Here is a 21,471-nt window from a genome sequence, read left to right on the forward strand (position 1 = left end):
GACCAAAGCACGCAGCAAAGGAGAAAAGTTGGCTTGTGTTTTTTATTTTTCAGTGAGTGTGAAATAAACACAGATTAGATTACAATTTTCCAATAATTCACTGTAAGCTGAAAGCTCAAATATGAAGAAAAATTCAAGTTATTTTACAAAGTGTAGAATTATATATTTAAAAATTATTTATATTTTATCTCCTAAAGTATTTCATATAGCTATGCATATGAACAATAATGCTTGTATAGTAAAATAAAATTAAATCTACTGGAAAATACTCAGCTTTTTTGTGTATGTCGTTAGTGTCTATAATGATATTTCAAATATTGACCTGGAAAAAGAAACAGGCACTGATGAAATATCTGAGAGTATATTTGAGCCAATATGAGTGACTGCAGTCTGGGAAACAGCTGAGTTGACTCAGGATGTGCCCCAAAGGGACAGCAGAGCTTTCATATTTTCATAATCACCAAAAAGAGTAACAAAGGGGAGAAAAGGGAATAGTCCCTTCATCAGTACAAGAGTTTTTCTATTAGTTACTACATAGTATATAGATTGGTGATTGGTGCCCGGCTACATTTCGCATATATATATATTTAGTAGTAAGGGTCACAAGATACACTCCCAGTTTTTAGGTTAATTTACAACTTCTTTAGGCATCAACAAGTCTGGTTTTTGGTAAAAATAGCCACGTGGTAAACATTCTCAGAATGTGGGGACATGACTTAAAACCCATTCCAGTCCTCCAGATACTTTAAAAATTTAGGTGAACTCAGTCAGTCAGAGCAGATTTTGATTTTATCACAAATATTTATGTTTATAATGTATTTATTTTTCAGAATTATTGTTATTATTTTTTATTGCGTAGTACATTTTTTATTGGTTATGAGTATTCATGAGATACAAAGGCGATTGCTACCACTCATGCCCAAGATGTGATGGCCAGATCCATACTGGCAGCATGCCCATTACTACAAATTGCAGTTATACCCTGTGTCGCCAACCAATTATCCCCGACCTCCCTCCCCATCCTCCTTTCCCCCACTCCACTTTGTACCCCTATGTATGCTCTCTCCCTCTGGAAGTCCAACATACCACTGTGGTCTTTCTTTCCTTCCTTCTTTCTCTCTTAGCTCCCACTTTTGAGTGAGTACATATGGTATTTATCCCTCTGTACTTTGGTTATTTCACTCAACATATGTTTCTCCAAGCTCATCCATGTTGTTGTGAATGTCAGAATTTCATTCTTTTTTATGGCAGAGTAGTATTCCATGGTGTATATATACCACAGTTTCCTTATCGAATCATCCATTGATGGACATTTAGGTTGGTTCCATATCTTGGCTATTGTAAACAGAGCTGTGACGAACATGGGAGTGCAGGTGTCCCTTCAACATGATGATTTCCATTGCTGGATTATATGGGTATATACCCAGAAGTGGGATTGCTGGATCATATGGAAGATCTATCTGTAGTTGTTTGAGAAACTTCCATACTGTTTTCTACAGTGGTTGTACTAGTTTACAGTCCCACCAACAGTGTAGGAGTGTTCCCTTCTCCCCACACCCTCGCCAGCATTTGTTATTCTCTATCTTTTTGATTATAGCCAGTCTAACTGGGGTGAGGCGATATCTCAATGTGGTTTTAATTTCCATTTCCCTGATGACTAGTGATGTTGAGCATTTTTTCATGTACCTCTTAGCCATTTATATGTCTTCCTTTGAAAAATGTCTATTCAGCTCCTTTGCCAATTTTTAACTGGGTTATTTGTTTTTCTACTGTGTAATTGCTTGAGATCCGTGTATATTATGGATATGAATCCCTTATTAGATGCATAGTTAACAAAAATTTTCTCCCACTCTGTAGGTCATTGTTTCACTCTGTTGATTGTTTCCTTTGCTGTGCAGAAGGTTTTCAGTTTGATATAGTCCCATTTGTTTATTTTTTTTCTTGTGTTGCTTGTGCTTTCAGGTTCATGTTCACAAAGTCTGTGCCCAGACCTAGTTCCTGAAGTGTTTCACCTATACTTTACCTTAGTAATTTTACAATTTCAGGTCTTATACTTAAGTCTTTAATCCATTTTGAGTTGATTTTAGTATATGGTAAGAGATGCATGTCTCGTTTCATTCTTCTGCATATGGATATCCAATTTTTCCAGCACCACTTATCAGAGAGACTTTTTTTCCCCAATGTAGATATTTGTTGCCTTTGTCAAATATCAGATGGCTGCAAGCCTGAAGGGTGATTTCTGGGTTCTCTATTCTGCTCCACTGATCCAAATGTCTATTTTTATACCAGTACCATGCTGTTTTGGTTACTATAGCTTTGTAGTATAATTTGAAGTCAGGTAGTGTTATGACTCTGGCTTTATGTTTTTGCTCAGGATTGCTTTGGCTATTTGGGGTCTTTAGTTGTTCCGTATGAATGTTGCGATTATTGTTTCTATTTCTGTGAAGAATGTCATTGGTATTTTGGTGGAGGATTACATTGAATCTGTAGATCACTTTAGGTAGTATAGACATTTTCACAATGTTAATTCTTCTAATCTAAGAGCATGGAATGTCTTTCCATCTTTTTGTGTCTTCTTTAATTTCTTCCAGTATTGGTCTGTAGTTCTCATTGTAGCGATCTTTCACCACCTTGGTTAAGTTGATTCCTGGGTATTTTATTTTATTCATGACTGTTGTAAATGGGCTTAGTTTCTTGATTTCACTTTCTGTTTGTTCATTATTGGAGAATATAAATGCAACTGTTTTGGGGGAATTAATTTGTGTCCTGCAATGTTACTGAAATTATTAACCAGCTCTAGGAGTTGTTTGATAGAGTCTTTACGTTTTTCTATATATAGTATTATGTCATCTGCGGACAGTTTGCCTTCATCTTTTCTAATATGGATGCCCTTTATTTCTTTCTCTTGCCTGATTTCTCTGGCTAATACCTCCAGTAATATGTTAAGTAGAAGTGGTAAGAGTGGGCATCCTTGTCTTGTTCCCGTTCTTAAGGGAAAAGCTTTTGGTTTTTCCCCATTCAGAATGATACTGGCAGTGGCCTTTACATAGATGGCTTTTATTGTGTTGAGATACTTTCCTTCTATACCTAATTTGTCAAGGATCTTTATCATGAAGGGATGTTGAATTTTGTCAAATGTTTTTTCAGCATCTAGTGAGATAATCATATGATTTTTGTCCTTGAGTTTGTTGATGTGATGTATCTCATTTATTGAATTTCATGTGTTGAACTATCCTTGCATCCCTGGGATGAATCCCACTTGATCATGATGTATAATTTTTTACTGTGTTGCTGTATTGTGATTGCTAATATTTTGTTGAGGATTTTTGCATCTATGTTCATCAAGGATATTGGCCTGTAATTTCTTTTTTTGTTGTGTCTTTATCTGGTTTTGACCTATGGGTCCAAGGGGAAATTAAACAGAAAATCAAAAAATTTCCTGTAAGTAATGAAAATATACATCATACCAAAACCTGTGGGATACTGCAAAAGCAGTACTAAGAGGGAAATTTATTGCAATAAACACTTACATCAAAAGAATGGAAAGACTTGAAATAAATGACCTAATGCTACACCTCAAAGAAGTAGACAAGGAACAGCAATCCAATTCTAAAAGTAGTAGACAGAAAGAAATAAGATCAGAGCAGAACTAAATGAAATACAGACCCCAAAAAACAATAGAAAAGATCAACAAAACATAAAGTTGGTTTTTCAAGAAGATAAATAAAATAGACAAACCACTAGCTAGGTTAACAAAAAAAAAAGAAGAAGAAGAAGAAGAAGAAGAGAGAAGACTCAAATAACAAAAATCAGAAATAAAAAGGGAGACATTGCAGCCCATACCACAGAAATACGAAGAATCATTATAGACTATTCTAAACAAGTGTGTGACAACAAATATGAAAACCTGGAAGATATGGATAAATTTCTGGACACATACAAACTACCCAGATTGAATCAAGAAGAGATAGAAAACCTGAAGAGACCAATAACAAGCAATGGGATTGAAGTGGTAATCAGTAATCTTCCAACAAAGAAAAGCCCAGGTCTGGATGGCTTTACAGCTGAATTCTACCAACCTTTAAGAAGGAATTAATACCAATTCTCCTCAAACTATTCCAAAAATAGTTGAAACAGATGCCATTCTCCCAAACTCATTCTATGAGGCCAACGTAACTCTGATACCAGAATTACTTTTATCAACAACTTGTATATTAGTAATTCCCACAATATACTTCACAGCAATTATTACTTTAGATTTTCCTCAAGAATGTACCAAGATCAAGGGTGTGAATGATATCTATAGGCCACTTTTGAAATGATCTGATGTACATTAGTTTAAAACAAGAAAGTAAATAAAGAAGCTTGACTAAATTTGTTTTGTCCAGTATATGCCAAACTAATTTTCTCCTTGAAATGCTTTCTCATGTCTCACAAATTAACATCCACCCATCCATTCAATTATTTAAATATACCACTTTCTGATGATAAAACTAGCAGTGACCCAGAAACTGGTGATATCATGGTAAATGAAGTCAGATATGGAACTCACCTGCTAGAGCTTACAGTCTAGTGAGAGAGCATAACATTAGAAATAATTCTATTTTACTTATCATTTATTTATTTATTTGTTTATTTATTTCAATTCTTATTGGATCGAGATTCATTATACGAATTTTGGTTGTTCAACATTGAGATATGTTGATCAAATCAATATTACTAGCATATATATTATTACAGATCATACTTATTCTTTATGCCCCTTGTCCAAGCTCTCCCCATCCCCCTCATCCTCCTCCCTCCCCCCTTTAATTACCCTACATTTCTTCTCTCCCTCTGAAAGAGTAATGGTTACTCTGTTCATTTGTAGCCTAGATGATATGGCCAATGCTGAGAGGTGTGATCAGATCCCCCAATACGATCATAGAGCAGATGCTTCTTCTGTCACTCTGAAATAGGCTTTGTGGAGAGAGACATCCTCTTCTTTTCTTTATCTCTGCTGGTCACTCTCCTTGTGTCAAAGCACTCCAGTGGCTGGTGGACCATCTGCATGGTGGTTGTGGCATCTAGCTGCTTTTGTGGCAGCCATGGTTCTTTATGGTGGAGGCTGTGGTGGGCCACTCACAGGGACGTGATGTTTTTGGCATGCTCCTTTGTGCTGGAAGTATGCCTAGTTGTGGGTGTGTCCGGTCCCTGAATCCATGCCTCAGGTCCCCAGGCAGGCCTTGAGGCACTCGCACAGTGTGCCTGGTTGTGGGAGGGGGGTCCGGTCTCCAGCTCCATACCTCAGGTCCTGGGGCAGGGCTCTGAAGCCCTGGCCATGTGCCTAACTGTGGAAGGGAGATCCGGTCCCCTTCTCCATGCCTTGGGTCCCCAGGCAGGCCCTGAGGTGCTTATATGGTGTGCCTGGTTGTGGGAGGGGGGGGTCCAGTCCACTTCTCCTTGCCTTGGGTCCCTGGGCAGGCCCTGATGCTCTGGTATGGTGTGCTTGGCTGTAGAAGGGGGGTCCAGTCCCCAGATCCATGCCTCAGGTCCCTAGGCAGGCCCCAAGACAATGGCACAGTGTGCCTGGTTGTGGGAGGGGGGTTCAGTCACCAGCTGCATACCTCAAGTCCCCAGGCAGGGCCCTGAGGCCCTGGTGGTGTGCCTGGTTGTGGAAGGGGGATCCAGTCCCCTTTTCCATGCCTTGGGTCCCCAGGTGGGCTCTGAGGTGCTGGCACAGTGTGCCTGGTTGTGGGAGGGAGTTCCTGTCCCCAGCTTCATGCCTTGGGTCACTGGGTGGGCCCCGAGGTGCTGGTGCAGTATGCCTGGTTGTGGGAGGGGCATCCAGTCCACTTCTCCTTGCCTCAGGTCCGCAGACAGGCCCTGAGGCTCTGGCATGGTGTGCCTGGTTGTGGAAGGGGGTCCTGTCCCCAGCTGCATGCCTCAGATCCCTGTGTGGGTCCCGAGGCACTGACACAGTGTGCCTGGTTGTGGGAAGGGGGTCTGGTGTCTGGCTCCATTTCTCAGGTCCCCAGGCAGGGCCTGAGGCCCTGGCAGTGTGCCTGTTTGTGGAAGGGGAAAAATAATTTTAAAATGTATAACCACGTACTAAAACATGAACCTCAAGAAGAAATACAAGAATCTATGGTGGGTCATATGTAGGACCCATTCTAGTCTGGGCCATCAGAGAACAATTTTCTAGGGAAATTTGAGCTTTTTTACAAAGATAAGAGGGAGTTACCTAGGGTAACGCATTAGTTTTCTGCTGCTGGTAACGGAATACCTGAAACTGGGCAATCTATAAAGAAATAGAATTTATTTCTTACATTTTTGAGGCTGGGAAGTCCAAAGTCCAGGGAGCCTTCTTGATACAGAGTCCCAAGGAGATGCAGAATATTACGTGACGAGAATGGCAAGAGCACTTTCACATGCCTACTTTTTTTCCACATAAAGTCACCAGCCCACACCCATGATAACCCATTAAACTGTTAACTCATTACTCAATGACTGGATTAATCCTCATGATCCAGTTACCTCTTAAAGGTCCTACCTTTCAACACTGCCACATTGGGAATCAAACTCCTACATGAGCTTTGGAAGGGACAAACATTCAGACCATAGCACATAAGATGGGAACTGTGGAGAGAAGAGCACTCCAGGCAGAGGACATAGGTGTAAAGATCATGAAGCAGTAGCCGTGTATTGGAGGACTTGGTATAAGACATGTTAAGCTATAGGAGAAGAAGTGAAGGGATAAAGTGATTTGAGAACAGCCTGGAGAAATAAGGAGGAGAGTGAGCAGATCAAATCTTCTAGGTAAAGATTATTGATCTTAATCATAAGAGCTACTGAAAGCCAATGGAGAGCTTAAAGTAGAATCATGATTTAATTTGCATTTTCAAAAGATCCCTCTGGCTTCACTGAGAAGAAAAGACCTTGGGTGGGGGAGGGGAGTCAGTGATGTGAGTGGATACAAAGAAATCAATTTAGTGACTGTCACATCCGCTCAGGTTAAAGACGATGGCAGATTTGAATAAGGTAATAAGGTAGTTGCTGCGGCCATGCAGATAAGGTAACTTATCTGAGAGATATTTCAGAAGTAAAAGATGGCAGGACTTGGCAACAATGATTTGTAGAATTCTGAGTTGCAAAACTGGATAGTGGTACCTATTAGGAGAGATCAGAAAATGATTTTGAACTTACTGAATTTGAGGTACCTTTAAGATAATCAAATGGATTTTTTTATGACAAAAATCCCCAAAAGTGATACACGTTTGGGAGTTATTGACCAAGGCAGGCTAAATTGAACCATAGATGATATTTTCCTAGGAGAGAGTACACCGAGAAAAGACTTTCTAGTCTTCCTAGGCTGAGACTGAGCCTTGAAGGGGCTAAACGTCTGAGAGCTTGGTACAAAACAATGAGCTGGTAAAGAAGTCTAAGGAAAGGCCAGAGAATCAAGGGAGACAGCAGCAGAGCATGTTGGCATTGAAATCAAAGGAAAAAAGTGTTTCAGGAATCAGAGAAATTGTGTCAAATATTGCTGAGATGATCTATGATGAAAACTTAAATTTCTCTTTTAGATTTGTGACATGGAGGCCACCGGGCACCGTAGAGTGAGGGAGTGGAAGATGTGTTGGAGAGCATTGAAAAGAAAGTGGGAAATAGAGTAATTGTATAAACCACCCTATGAAAACAATTGACCTTGAAGAACAGGAGAGATACAACATGGAAGCTGACAGAGAGACAGAATATATATTTGTTAATCTAATGAGGGAGAATTAAGTATCATTAAGAGACAATCGGGAAGATACAGCTGAAATGACAGCAATAAATTAAGTTTCTTGAGAAGGTGGGGAAAGCAAGATCCATGCCCAACTGGAGGACTGGCCTACTCTGGGGGAACAATGGCTTCTGCATTCTTCTAGGTGGGCACATGTCACAGGAGGGATGGTTACAGCTGTAGGTGGGTGAACAGGTTTGGTAGGGAGAAGTTGAAAATTTCTGACAGAAGACTTTGTGTTCTCTGTTTATAGGCAGGCTAGCTGTGAGCTGAGAGTGAGGTGGAGGTGTAAGATATAGATGGTCGTGGAGGTTTAAAATAGATGTGGTGAGGTTTGCAGAACTAGGGGAGGATTGTCTCCAGCAGGACTCAGCTGCCAAGTTTATTCAGAGTGGGGTTTTTCCAGATGGCTGGAATAAAATGACAGAGGAGCAACACTTATTTAGGGTATTGGCAAAAACATATTTTTGTAAACACTGTTGCATGCTATCCAAATTTCTATGTGAAAACAGTTTATTTTTTCTATTGATATATTTTTATATATTATATTATTTCTACATCAAAAATTCTGAACAAAAGTTTGAAGACTGTTAAAACCCTATTTTAAAATTATACAAGAAATCACATATTTACTGTCCAGTTACTTTTATTGAATTAAGTTATCTCTATGGGAAAACCACCAGGTAAAATCCTGACAATAACCTATTTTTAATATTTTTCCCTGTAAAATAGTTAAATGTCTCACCCTATGTTTGAAGTGGTATTTATCTTCAATTTGTATCTCATGTAGGTGTTAAATCTACTATAAAAGCTAAGATAAGAAACAGGTTTATTTTGGAGGCTAAGGAATATTATAAGTAGTGTCCATGCCCAACTGGAGGACTGGCCTCCAGTTTTTATTTATGCAAATTTTAAAAACAAATAACCTGGCTAATTATTACTACAAATTTAGCAGATGATACAGAGAATAAAATGGCAAAAATCTATAATTTCTGATTCAGAACTGGAAGGGATTTATTAGGAAATAAAAAAAGCTTGGAGAAAATTCTTTTAAGTTGAACAAGAACATGTTTCACAGAAATGTGTACATGAGTGGGAATTCAAGTGGTGGGGATAGTTCTGGGTACAGGGATTTTATTGCAGAAGCCATGTTGGCAGTGAGATGTTGGTTTGTGGATATTGAACTCTGGGCTCCACAGGAAGATATTTTGGAGAAAGAAAACTATGTTTCCTTGAGATGGATCCCCCAAACAAGGAAGTCATTTGGGACTCAACTTTTAGTACTTGCTTTGCTGCGTTTTGTTTTTGTTTTTAAAATGAGAAAATTAGCCTGACATTATGATTATATAAATAAAATATTTTAAAATAATCATCTCCAGTAAGCATAAAATTATGTATGTGTAGCAGGTAAAAGAAATGCTGCATTTCTTTTACAGTACCTGTAAATTTTCAACATTTTCTCTGGATTTATTGTGATGTTTCTAATTAGAGAGGATTATGTTTGGGGGAAATGTGGCTATAGGTTTATATTTAAATAATACAGTTGTTTTGGCCTTTTTTCTTTCAACACAATGACTGAATAAGAAACATAGCTGAGGCTTTCTGGTTAAAAGATTTATTGTGTTTTTTTAATATGTCAGAGAAAGCAGATGCAAAAGACATCGGAAAGAAGAGGAGTAAAGAAGGAGAAAAGGAAAAGGAGAAGGAAAAATTCAAATTTTCACTTCATGGTTCAAGACCCTCATCAGATGTACAATATTCTGTGCAGTCCCTATCAGACTGTAAGTTCTCAATCTTTTAGAACAATTATTTTAGTGGTCCTAAAATTCTGGAAAACATTAGAACATACAAGTATATTTCTCTTTTCAAAAAGCTAACTAAGTTTTTTCAAGGTTGCCCAAAAACGTTGGACCCTCAGATGTTATGTGTTGGGTCAAGGTCCTATATATGAGACAGAAGCCAGGTTGTTCGAGTTCATATGGTACAAATGTCACAGGAGAAGCATCCACATGTAGAGGAGGCTTCAGTATTTGTTTTCAGGTATTTTTCTGAAAAATACTTGAAGTTTAAATTTGACATTCAAATCCAAGTAAACTCAGCTACTTGCTTAGGTAGTTACATGCCAGCCACCAAATTGAACAAAAACTGTGCATCTAGCTCTTTGCTCACAGCGGGCTTCCACCTCTTTTATTATGTTGTAAAAAATACCTATGAGGCTGTAGACTCTAGAAGTAGTTGTCTGTTCATATCATGATGCTGACAATCACACTTTTTTGTGTATCACACTGTGAGAAATAGGAGATCTATTTATAAAAATCCTTTGTATAAAGGATTCTCAGGTTTCTATGTCTATCACTTCACAACATGTTGGAGATCCCTCATTCTAATAAATATATTTCCCACTTGGACTTACACATTGTCTCTAAAGATTTCTGGGTCAATGCACTTGTACTCTGTACCACTCAAAATAGTCTAGGTATAGTAACCTATAAAAAATGGTATTGGGTTGAAAGAAGATACATGGTATAAAAATATTACACCTTAGACTGTTCAGGAGAGAGATTAAAATATCTCTCTTTTAGATTTTATAGTTCCTACATTGGGCCATCTATCCTGGCGCTTCCAGAGTGTAAGTTGTGATTTTCGGTTCATCTTCATTACATGGTTGAAAACATGTCATTTAATCTCCAGCACTGTGATTTATCTGGTGAATTTCTATTTAGTCTTTCTTCTTAATATATTATGATGATTTGTATGAGGACATTTTAATAATTATTGCTTCTTATTTTTACTGAAACATATCTGGTGATATAGTAAACAGTCACTAGTTATTGTATTTTTTAATTCTATATTAAAAATTGTTCTCTGATATTGATGCCTTTTCAACAGTATTTTTGATAGCAGACAACATGACATTACCAAAGTTACTGATTAATTCTTCTTCTATGTGGAAATGGCTAAAACTTTTTTCTGAGTTTCTTTGTAAAAATATAGGTAATAATGCCTTTTTTTTTTTCAAGTCCAAGTAAAGTGCTTAGCCCTTGTTGGTAGAGCTACATTTTAGCATACTTACTGCTAAAGCCTTTGTTAATTCTTATATGTGCTAAAGACAATATTTTAGAATGAATTCTGTAGGAGTATTTTATATAGCATAAATAAAGGACCGTGGCCACATGAACTTCCATCTCCCGCAGAGTTAAATCTAAATAGGTTTTGGATGGTATTAGTATAGTTCATTTCCTTCAATGATCTGCTTTGGTTTTACCTGTAACAGATTAGGGATGGACCCTGAGCATTCAAAAGGTACCTGGGTTATAACTAAAACTAATATGAGAAAATTAACATGACATTTATATTATTGATATTTGATTTAATATTAGCAGTATAATATGTTATCATTAACTCTGAGAGGTCACTGAAAATTTAATATAAAGGATCCTGTTTTATCAATTTTCTGAAAGTAGCGTATTTATCACAGCTATCATTAAAATACAATGGCACTCAGAGTTTTAAAATGCCATAAAGAAGATATGGTTTTAAGTTGAAAGTAGTCATGTAGAGATTTGTATCTGTTTATACATGATATAATTAATATCTAATGCATATCCTAATAAGTACGTGACATTTAAGTTTTCATTTTGTTATTTTTTAAGTAAGTGTGGCATAGAATAGGAAACCCATGAAATGAATGAAAAAGAATTCATGTGTTGGATCTCCAATGCAACAGTGTTGGGAGTTTGGTCCTAATCAGAGGTGCTTGGCCATGACATTGCTGCAGGAGTGGGTTCATTATCACAGGAGTGGGTTCATTATAAAAAGGACCCCTTCTTTCTCTCTCTCTTTCTCTCCATTTACCCTTTCACATTCTGCCATGGGATAATGCAGCAAAAAGGCCCTGACCAGATGCTGGCACCTTGATCTCGGACTTTCCAGCCTCCAAAAATGTGAGGAAATAAATTTCTGTTCTTAATAAATTACCCAGTCTCGGGTACTCTGTATGATAGCACAAACCAGACTAAGACACTTATGTGATATTTTTATGTGATATTTCAGGGAGCTCCTGGTCCCCTGAATTCCGTTTATAAGATGTGTAAGACTTAGCTTAAAAATCCCTATTTCATATCATATTTCTTTCCATATTTTCCAGTGTTGAAGGTGAGGCCTAGCCTCTCCTTACTACTTATATCAAAAATTGAGAAAAGAAATAAATTGAAGGAGTTGTTAAGCAAAAAGGAACAAGAACTTGAAGATCTGGAAAATTCTAACTCTATCTATATTATAAAATATTAGAAAGCTTGTTCTGGAAAGAACACCAAGGATGTGGCTGGACAATCTCCTCATAAGGAGATGCCCCATGGAGTTTAACCACTTATCTCTTCAGAAACAAGGAATAGAAAAGGGATTATACCAGCAAACACACTGCCAGTTCGAACTAAGGAGACAGAGAAAACAGGATGAAAAGAGGAGAGGTGTTGGACTTCTGGGATTCTGCAGGATGGGACAGTAGAGTTATTTGGCTTTGAACACAAACATGCATCATCATTGAAGAAAAGGGAATCATGAACCCAAAGGTGATTCAAAGATAATCAGGGCTGCCGCTCCCACCAGAGGCCCAGGGGGCAAGGCTATTTCCTCCTCAGTTTCAGAGAGTGAGCCCACCTTCTTGGTTTCAGCAAGCAAGGTTACCCTGTAAGGAGCCACATGCCCCCCCCCCCCAAATAGCCTCATGGGTGGCGTCATTGCAAAGAGTTACTGGGCGAGGCCTCCGTACAGAGACAAGGGGATGAGACCACCATCTAAGGCTATATGAGTGATACTATTGCCACTGAACTTAGAAGGCAAAGAATTTAACCAAAGAATATTCTCAAGCCTTAAGATTTAATGAAATTTGCCTTGCTAGACTTTGGATTTACTTGGAGATTCATCACCCTTTCATCCTTTACTGTTTTTCCCTTTTGGAATGGGAATGCCTATCCTATGCTTGTCTCACCATTGTATTTTGGAAGCACAGAACTTGTTTGGTGTCACAGGTTTATAGCTGGAGAGGAATTTTGCCTCAGGTAAAATCATACCTTAAGTTTTACCCATACCTGGTTTCAATAATATTTAGATGAGACTTACAATTGACGCTGAAATGGATTAAGGCTCTTGGAATTCTTGGGATGGGGTATTTTACATGTGAGAAGGACACCGGAATGTTATGGATAGAAATGTGTCTCTTCCAAATTCATATATTGAAGCCCTTGCCCCCAATGAGACTGTATTTGGAGATAATCTCTTTAGAGAGGTAGTTAAGGTTTTTAAGGGTAGAACACTAGTCTGATAAGGGCTGATGTCCTGATAAAAAAAGGAAGAGACACCAGATCTCTCTATCTCTCTGTCTATCAATGTTTCAAAAAAAATGAGAAAGCTTGTATAGGAAATAGTACTTTAAGCCATTCATTCATTGTTTTTGTTTTTGTTTTTGTTTTTTTCCTAACAGAAATGATCAAGTGCCTTTCATGTTGCATGAATCTTATGTCTTTACCACTAAATCCATACTGTCAATCTACTGTCATCTAAGACTTTGTTTGTTACTGTCATTCCTCCTAATCTTCCACTTATGGGTCTGTAAAAGGAGCTCTTAATGGTAGATTTCAAGCCACATGTTAATGATTCTTTAACATAAAAGATTGATCATCTAAACACATTATATTTATTTGCAGGCAATACAAATCATTCAAATCCAATCCACTCTGTTATTTGCCTCACTGGAAAATGTTAGCATTTTAATTCAGTACCCTCTAGTGAAGCCCAAAACTTAGATCTAGACAGTCAATCCCAGGCTGCTCAAGGTATGACAATCATCTGCTTAATTTTTCTACTTACTATATTTTCAGTTTTGTTGTCTACAAATGTTTAAAATGATTACTATTTGTTTCCTTATGTTTTCATTTGCCTGAAATCAAAGGACTGATAGTACTGAGAGAAGCAGTGGTGTATGTTTAACATGTAAAACTCAGATCAATTTTTGCAAAGAATGACTAATGCTTCTGAGTAGCCCTGCTAAAGGGAAATCCTCACGCTTCTATTCGCCATCTCTCACCTTTTATAAATTCCTAAGGTGTAGAAGGCCAACTGGTTAATATTGAACCTGGAAAGTACCTGGAAAAAGCCTTTAATTTCTTCCCCTTTCTTGAGCAGAAAGTTCTGCAGACAGATGAAAAACTGATTTTTAAAATTTTATCCACATCAATATTTATCAGTCACCACTGTCAGGAACGTCCTCCTCTCCTTCCTCTTTCTATCCTAAAGACATTTATGAATCTTTCTTTTGACTAGAGGACTTACTGAAGGGCTTTGATTAGACGGATGAGTAAGCAAAGTGGACTGTGATTTGCTGATCACTGCTGACTAGGGCCACTCTGGTGCAATGTAGGCATAGCAGATGGCTTTATCTGATTATAGAGCATATGCAAAGTATTTCGGTTCACATTCATTCTTAAGAGGAATAATTAGCTTGTTGCATCTTTGAACCTGAGATCATTAGTCTGAGATTTAAAAACGTACTGTTTCATGCAAGGTACTTTGAGGAATAAACCAAATTATTAACTCAGACTCTGTATACACATATCTTAAAAGTTAATTGGGGAGACAGCATAGATAGACATAACGTAACTAACATCATCTAACACATGCAGTGTAGGTAAATAAGAAAAGCAGATAAGTGGTGTAGGAAAAAAGTGATACATATGTGTTGGCAAGGCCTGTGAGAAATGTACAAAGTTCAATAATTAAATGTAGAAATATGTTTCTATAAGTTTGACATATTTCACATATGCATTCTAGAGTAATACTGGGTTTTATGTAATTTATATTTTGTGACCGTAAGGTATTCTTTTTTTGTAAACATATCTAATATAGTTAAATGTAAGTATGTGAGTTTGTAAAGGAATAAAAAATTTCTAATTAAAAATATAAAGACCAAAATAAATTGACTTCTATTGATTTGTTTAGAATGTTTACAGAACAAAAGAATTCTGAATTAAATATAGTAATTTCAGGGATGTTAAGAAAAACGTGAACAAACAAGTGATGCTCAAAAGCAAATTCTACTAGCATTAAACATTTCAAACTAAATTATTCATGTTTTCCATCTTTATGAAAGGATTCATTTTATTTGTTTCTTTATTTCTGAAATAACATAGAAACACCTAGACTTTCTTTAAGTTTAAAAGAATGCTGATTCTATCTATATGTATTAGTCTGTTTCTGTTCCTTATAACAAAATACTTGGAACTGGGTAATTTACAAAGAAAACAAAATTTATTGCTTACAGTTTCAGAGGCTGAGAAGTCCAAAGCCCTGAGAACACATATAGTGCTGGTGGTAAGAGTGACCCAGAGGTCTCGTGTGGCAGGAAATGGCAGAGCAGAGAGAGGGACAGACTCTTCATGGTCTCCTTTTTAAGCCCTCAGAACCTCATCCCTATCCACCATTATTAATCCATTCACTATAGCATTGTCCTGTAATCTAATCACCTCTTCAAGGCCCACCCCCTTTCAACCCTCGACAGTTAACAGTGGGGATTAAGCCTCAATGATGTTGGGGGGCATCCAATCTACAGCACCATGAAAGCTAAGAAATGCCACAAATTAAAAATCATTCGTCTTGTATGTGTTTATTTGTGGACCATTCTATGCTACATTGACTAATAACTAGAGTATGTTTATAACTTTTTTGCACTGAGGTAAAAAAATGTCTTCAGTAATTAAACTATTAGTAATTAGTACTATTATGAACTTAAAACTAATGAGATAGTCTATAAAATAGATGTATATTTGAGATTTAACATTTGTTAAATTCATTTGGAGCCATTTACTTATTTTTCACCATCAAAAGTATGTTCCTTAAGGAATTTGAACAATCTGGGATGATTAATTGGCAAACTCATTTTGACTAGAATTTTTATGACACAATATGTTTGTCTTACAGGTTCTTCAGCAATACAGTCCCCTCACATGGTTGTATATGCTACCTTTACACCTCTCTATTTGTTTGAAAACAAGATCTTTTCATTAGCGAAGATGGTAAGCATTAAAGACCAGGAAACATAATATCATTTATGGGGGGATGGTGTGTGTGTGTGTGTGTGTGTGTGTGTGTGTGTGTGTGTGTGTGTATGTGTGTGTGTGATTATGATTACTTCTCTGGTAGAAGGTACATCAGAATTTAATTAAAGTTCTATACCTGGATTTCAGTTGCCTTGCACTCAATATTATCTTAGATGATTGCAATCATTCTAATTATAAAAAAGAAAAAAATACATATAGCCACATTTTATTTTTATAGATCCTTTTATTATATAAAAAAGAAAAGATATAGAATTTACACAGTTAAATGAAAATTATGTCAATTATTTCTGGATAATAATTAATGATCTTCCTATACATAGGTCACACCTGTTTTCTTAACATAAGATGATTTATTAAAGGAATTCACACTGAGGCTGGAGAACCACCACTATGACCTTCCTTGTATTATAAAATAATGCAAAATAAATGCTAATTGTTTTTTCTTATAAATTTAATAAATTATAGAAAATGTAATCAAAGGGAATACAATTAAAATATTCTTAGTATAAATGCCTAGGCATAGGCAGTGTTAAAATTTTGGCCTATATCCTCAATTTTTTTTCTATGCATGTATTCTATGCATGTGTGTACTTTTTCTACAGAGTGGAATTGTACTTTATGATGTTTTTGGAAGCCAGCTTTTCATTTAACAATGTATTATTATTATTTTCTCATGCTGTTAAGTTTTGTCAATATAATGTTTAATGGCTGCATAGTATTTATGCGTTTCCATAATTTTTTAAAATTATCTTTTATTCTTAGAAAAACAATTTTTCTCCTTCCCTTATTATGGTAAAGTTCATTAGGTTACTATAAAATCTATTTAGACAAATGTCCTATTGCATTTAGGGCTTATTGGATCCTAAACCTGTGTGGGACTTTAGACATCTAGCACTTTATTGCTTGGATTCCGTATGTCTTGCAGTCTCTACGTTAAATTATAAGACTAGATGGTGCAGTGAGTGATATAGTTATATATAAATATTCATTTGGATAGTTAGAGCTGAGTTTTAAACTGAATGAAAATTAGCTTAAAATGTAAATATTCTAATTGGATGATTATTATACTTTACTATGTCCTTTACTTGTGCCTTTTAGATCATGCCTAGAGGCATAATTGTTATTTTTACTCTTCTTTTTTTCCTTTTTTCCTTCCTTTTCCTCCTCTTTTTTAGATAGAAACCATTCCTTCCTACAAAGATCTACCATGTAACAGTGGTAACATTGTAAAGACAATAGGACATACGGTGCCATCATGAATATATGGATAGTGGCAGTTTCTCTATTTTTAATCCAAAATTCAATTGTGTTAGTCATGGTCAAATAGGAGAAACAGCAATTTAGACCGAATCTTAAAATCAGTAACATTCAGCAATCCAATTGTGCTTCCAAAGCCTCTATCAGATTGAGCTTCTTGTTGAAATTAGGGCTGGCCACTCATCCCTGATTTTTTTTTAAACCTCTTTACATGCCACTGGCCTAGTTGTAACCTCAGATATTCTAGAGAATAAAGACTCTACCTCCTTTGACTATTAAAGAACACCAGCCATGCTTTGTGGAGTGTCATGGTCTCACTATCTTGCCTGCTGCTTCTTTTAGGTTAGCTGTCTTCATGGTGATCTAGTTTCCTTCATAAATACTGTATCAGAATATAATAAGAATATAAAGTTTTAACGATAAACCTGTAGAAAAAAATTCTGTCTTAATGAAATTGTGTTAAATGGATTACATTGCTAAAAGTTATAGCCCCAAAGACAATGAGATCAACAAATAAAATAAAGTTGACACATTTGTTTAAAGAAGTGGTCAAGAATACAAGAAAAACAAGAACAAAACTTGGGAAGGAGCAAGATGTCATAAATTACCTTACAATATCCAACAGCTTCCTTCTCCTAGGTATTCTAAATGGTTTTAGTTTAATTTAGATGGGTGATCTGGAAGTTTTAAAAAAGCCTCCCCCACCTGCCCAAATCCCCACTCCTGCTTATTTTAGAATGTTTGAAATGGAACGGGGCGAAAAGAGTGAAGGGGGTCTTAGGAAAGGAAACTTCTAATTTAAGTCTTACACATGAATTATTCAACAAAAATTTATTGAGTACCTACTCAATGTTTCAGGCACTATTCTTAATCCTCTGCCCCTAATTCTTACTCAAGGAACTTTGAGATCCTTCAGCAAAGCTTCTTAACTTCAAACTATAACTATTATGAATAGAATTACATAATCAGAAGTGTTGCATAGTATGCTGAAAATAATATGGGGAATTGTCTTATTTAAATTTCTCATGCTTAAATCGAATTAGTACTTTGGCAGATTATTCAACGTATAAATAGATGCTAATACAATACATTGTTATTTGGACAAGTACTTTACATTTTCAAAATGCTTTAAATTGTTTTATTTTATAATGATCTATAGCTCAAAAAAGAAAGTCTTTTTAGACTAAAATGTTGGTTGCAAACATAAGGAGAAATTAACATATGTAGACTAGGAAATTATGACTGGTAAAATCTCTGGAACTTATTCCACTTATAAATATTATTTTGAGTTTGACTTCTATTTTGGATATTATTTCAATGTTAACTTTTACACTAATGCCCCTTTTAAAAATATTATGCAGAGGAATTGTCTTATTGAATAACCTCAAATTTTCCCATAAGTTTTCATTGAATAGATTACTTTCAAATGTTGACTTGACTCCTGGAAACTTCTAAAACTTGAAGTTAAGGTTAGGTTAAACTTGTAGAAAAAAGATTTAGACTTGAGATCATCTATGAAAAACTCTTTTAAAGCCATTCTAATACATAATTCCAGAAGTTTCTGCATGTTTTTTAGTGAATTGCTAAAATCTACAAAAAGGATAAAATGATGGTTTCCTTTACTTAATTAGGTCACTTTTTAAAACTGTTGAATGACTTTTTATTTTGAATACTTATGACGCTTTAAATGGCTCTGCTGGACTCACTGTGCACCGATTAACTCCTTGCAATGATTTCCGGGGACTCAGGAAAAACTGTTCTATCTCACAGATAGTGCCACCTATTTTGTGCCACAGAGAAGTACAGATTGAGCTGTAGGTAAAGACTGAGTATAGAAGTAGAATCATGAGAGCAAGGCAGTTGCCAGTTGAAGCAATAATGTGAAATAGGCTGATAGGTGGGTTTCTGGTCCTAATTTAAATGACTTTTAAAAATTTACCACCTCAATTGTTATTATTGCATAGAAATCAATGATGCCAAATCACTAGGAAGAAAAATAGTTATTGACAAAAGTGACTTTAGTGTAGTCAATATTTTATTTTATTTTACTGTAAATGTTAAAGTAAGGTATGAAAGTCAGAATTTGGCTATATTGTTAAAGGAAACCAAAAATAGTATATATCACTTTAACTTTCACATTTTTTTTTTCAATTTCTTATGGCATATTTCAGTCATCAGGAACTGAAGTTCTGCTTAAATGTTATTTTCAATTATTCCAAAGCAGAATGACTTCAGGAGATGTGAACGTTGGAATATGGGAAGTATATGCCTGGGCAAATACTCAATTTGACAGGACACAGAACAGCCTCTATCCCCTGTACTTCTATGAATGCATCCATTGTCATGAGTAATCACGGGGATTTCCTGTGGGGGAACTCACTGTTAGAGGGTGAGGGCATAATCTGTAGATAAGGTAACCTCTTACCACCTTATTGACCTGAACACACTTAGGAGAGTGGATTTTTTGAACACTAAGTAGAAATAGCTAGAATTTTAAAAGAGCAGCAACAACAGCAAAAGCACTTTGCATCTTAAGCAATAATGTTAAAACTTTAACCTTTAAAAAAATGGCTGATTAATTTTGAACCAAAACTGATATGCTAAGATTTTTGCAACCTCATAGAGTCTTAAGCTTTCAGAACTGAAAAGTGTCTTCTAGTTCTAATCTCTCATTTTGTAGGTAAGAAAAATGGGGCTCCAGAAAAATGAAAAAAAGGAAAGTAATACAAATGGTAATAGTGCTTATATTAAGAGAGGTAGAAATAGTGGTGTTTATTTTTCTTTGTTACCACTATATCACTGTTGTGGTGATAGTATTTTTTATATTGCTAAAGGTATTATTTTAAATGCAGGAGGCAATTGCAAGAATCCTTTTGAATCTACTTTCAATCTTTTAGGCAGATTCTGCTGAGAAACTTAGGGAATATGGACTTTCCCACATCTATAGCCACCCTGTGCTGGTGACTAGAAGTAGGTCTTGTCCTCTTGTCGCACCCCCAAAACCCCTTCCCATACATTCCTGGAAACTCATTCGTCCAAAAAAAGAATCTGTTATAACAGACGAAGCTCAAGGTATGTATCACATTGTCTTAAATTTTTTTTAATTAAAATTCCTCTATATGAAAGTCTGATAGTTTCATTTGTGGTGAAAGATGTATGTCAAAGTAAACCACCCAACATTGTACCTAAAACCTACATTTAATTTTATGCCCAAATTTTATATCTTTAAAGGTTTAATTCTCCATGTCTCAGAAGCCAGTTTGGTTCATGACCAGATATATCAAGACCACTTTCTGACTGAGAGCATCGTTATTATTAGTGATAGAAAAGTAGTTTGCAGTAAATAATGTAGAAACTTACATAGGATATATTAAGTCACTGGAGTAAATTTCTAATGTGGAAATAACCATAAAGTATCCCATAAAATATAATATTTGAATTACTGATTTATATTTATAACTCCTATAGGAATAGAACTTCTGCCCTGAGCTGGCTCCTGTTAATACCTTCATATACCACTGGCTGGCCTTAGAGTGACAGTTGTCCTCAGAAATAAATAGGTTCCCATGGGCTAAGGGCAATGACAGGAATGTTTCCACCTTGTTCTTATTTGCACAATTTATTTTTACATTCCTCACAATCCATGTCTAATTCTTCACTGATTCATTTTTTTTTTTTCTCTGCAAGTCTTCATTCTTACTCCTTTTTTTCATGAGCACCAAGTTTGAATGAAGGAGGGACCAAAATGGCATGGGAAGAAATTAACAAGACCATAAATGAAAAATCAGTTTCAAAGCAGAAGCATGAACAAGAGGGGAGGGGATTAAAATAAGAAACACTAATAATTTACAAATTGAAGTGTGGAAGAATAACTCATAATTTGTGTATGTTTGTTGAACATATTAGCCTTCTCATAGCTAATTTAGCAGTCGTACTTTTTAATGGAGGATGATAAATAATTGGAGTGCTATGAGTTCTATGTGTGTGTGTTGTATTTATATATTCTCATTCCAAGAGATTCAAATTATCTTTGTTCAAAACTGGCATTATTATTATTTTTTTGTATTCATTTCCTTGCTTTTCAAATACTTCATTATTTTATATTCTATTAATTCATTAACAGTATATCATGTTCTAGAGGTTATTGCATTAGGGACTGCACTCAGAAGTCTGTCATCTGAATGAACAATGAAGAAAAAGCTATGATGGACATATATGGTGCCATTTACTGAAGGCATCGCTGCTAAGCTTATAAATAAGTCATAAGTGGTTGGTCCCATGAACCATGTACGCCTATTGGTGGTGGGAATGCTTTTGAATTGCTACGGCTCCTAC

The 21,471-nt window shown here is 36.0% G+C and overlaps 1 protein-coding gene across 1 annotated transcript in view; it reads left to right on the forward strand.

The window, feature by feature from the left end:
• ADGB (androglobin) overlaps window positions 1-21,471 on the forward strand; it is a 168,768-nt gene that overhangs the window by 43,954 nt on the left and 103,343 nt on the right. The window contains exons 9-11 of the mRNA XM_063098032.1: window positions 9,406-9,546; window positions 15,740-15,834; window positions 20,034-20,208. Of these exons, the coding sequence (XP_062954102.1) occupies window positions 9,406-9,546; window positions 15,740-15,834; window positions 20,034-20,208 (411 nt within the window). The remainder of the gene's footprint in view (window positions 1-9,405; window positions 9,547-15,739; window positions 15,835-20,033; window positions 20,209-21,471) is intronic.

This window comes from Cynocephalus volans, chromosome 5 (assembly GCF_027409185.1).
Source record: "Cynocephalus volans isolate mCynVol1 chromosome 5, mCynVol1.pri, whole genome shotgun sequence".
Classification (NCBI taxonomy): domain Eukaryota; kingdom Metazoa; phylum Chordata; class Mammalia; order Dermoptera; family Cynocephalidae; genus Cynocephalus; species Cynocephalus volans.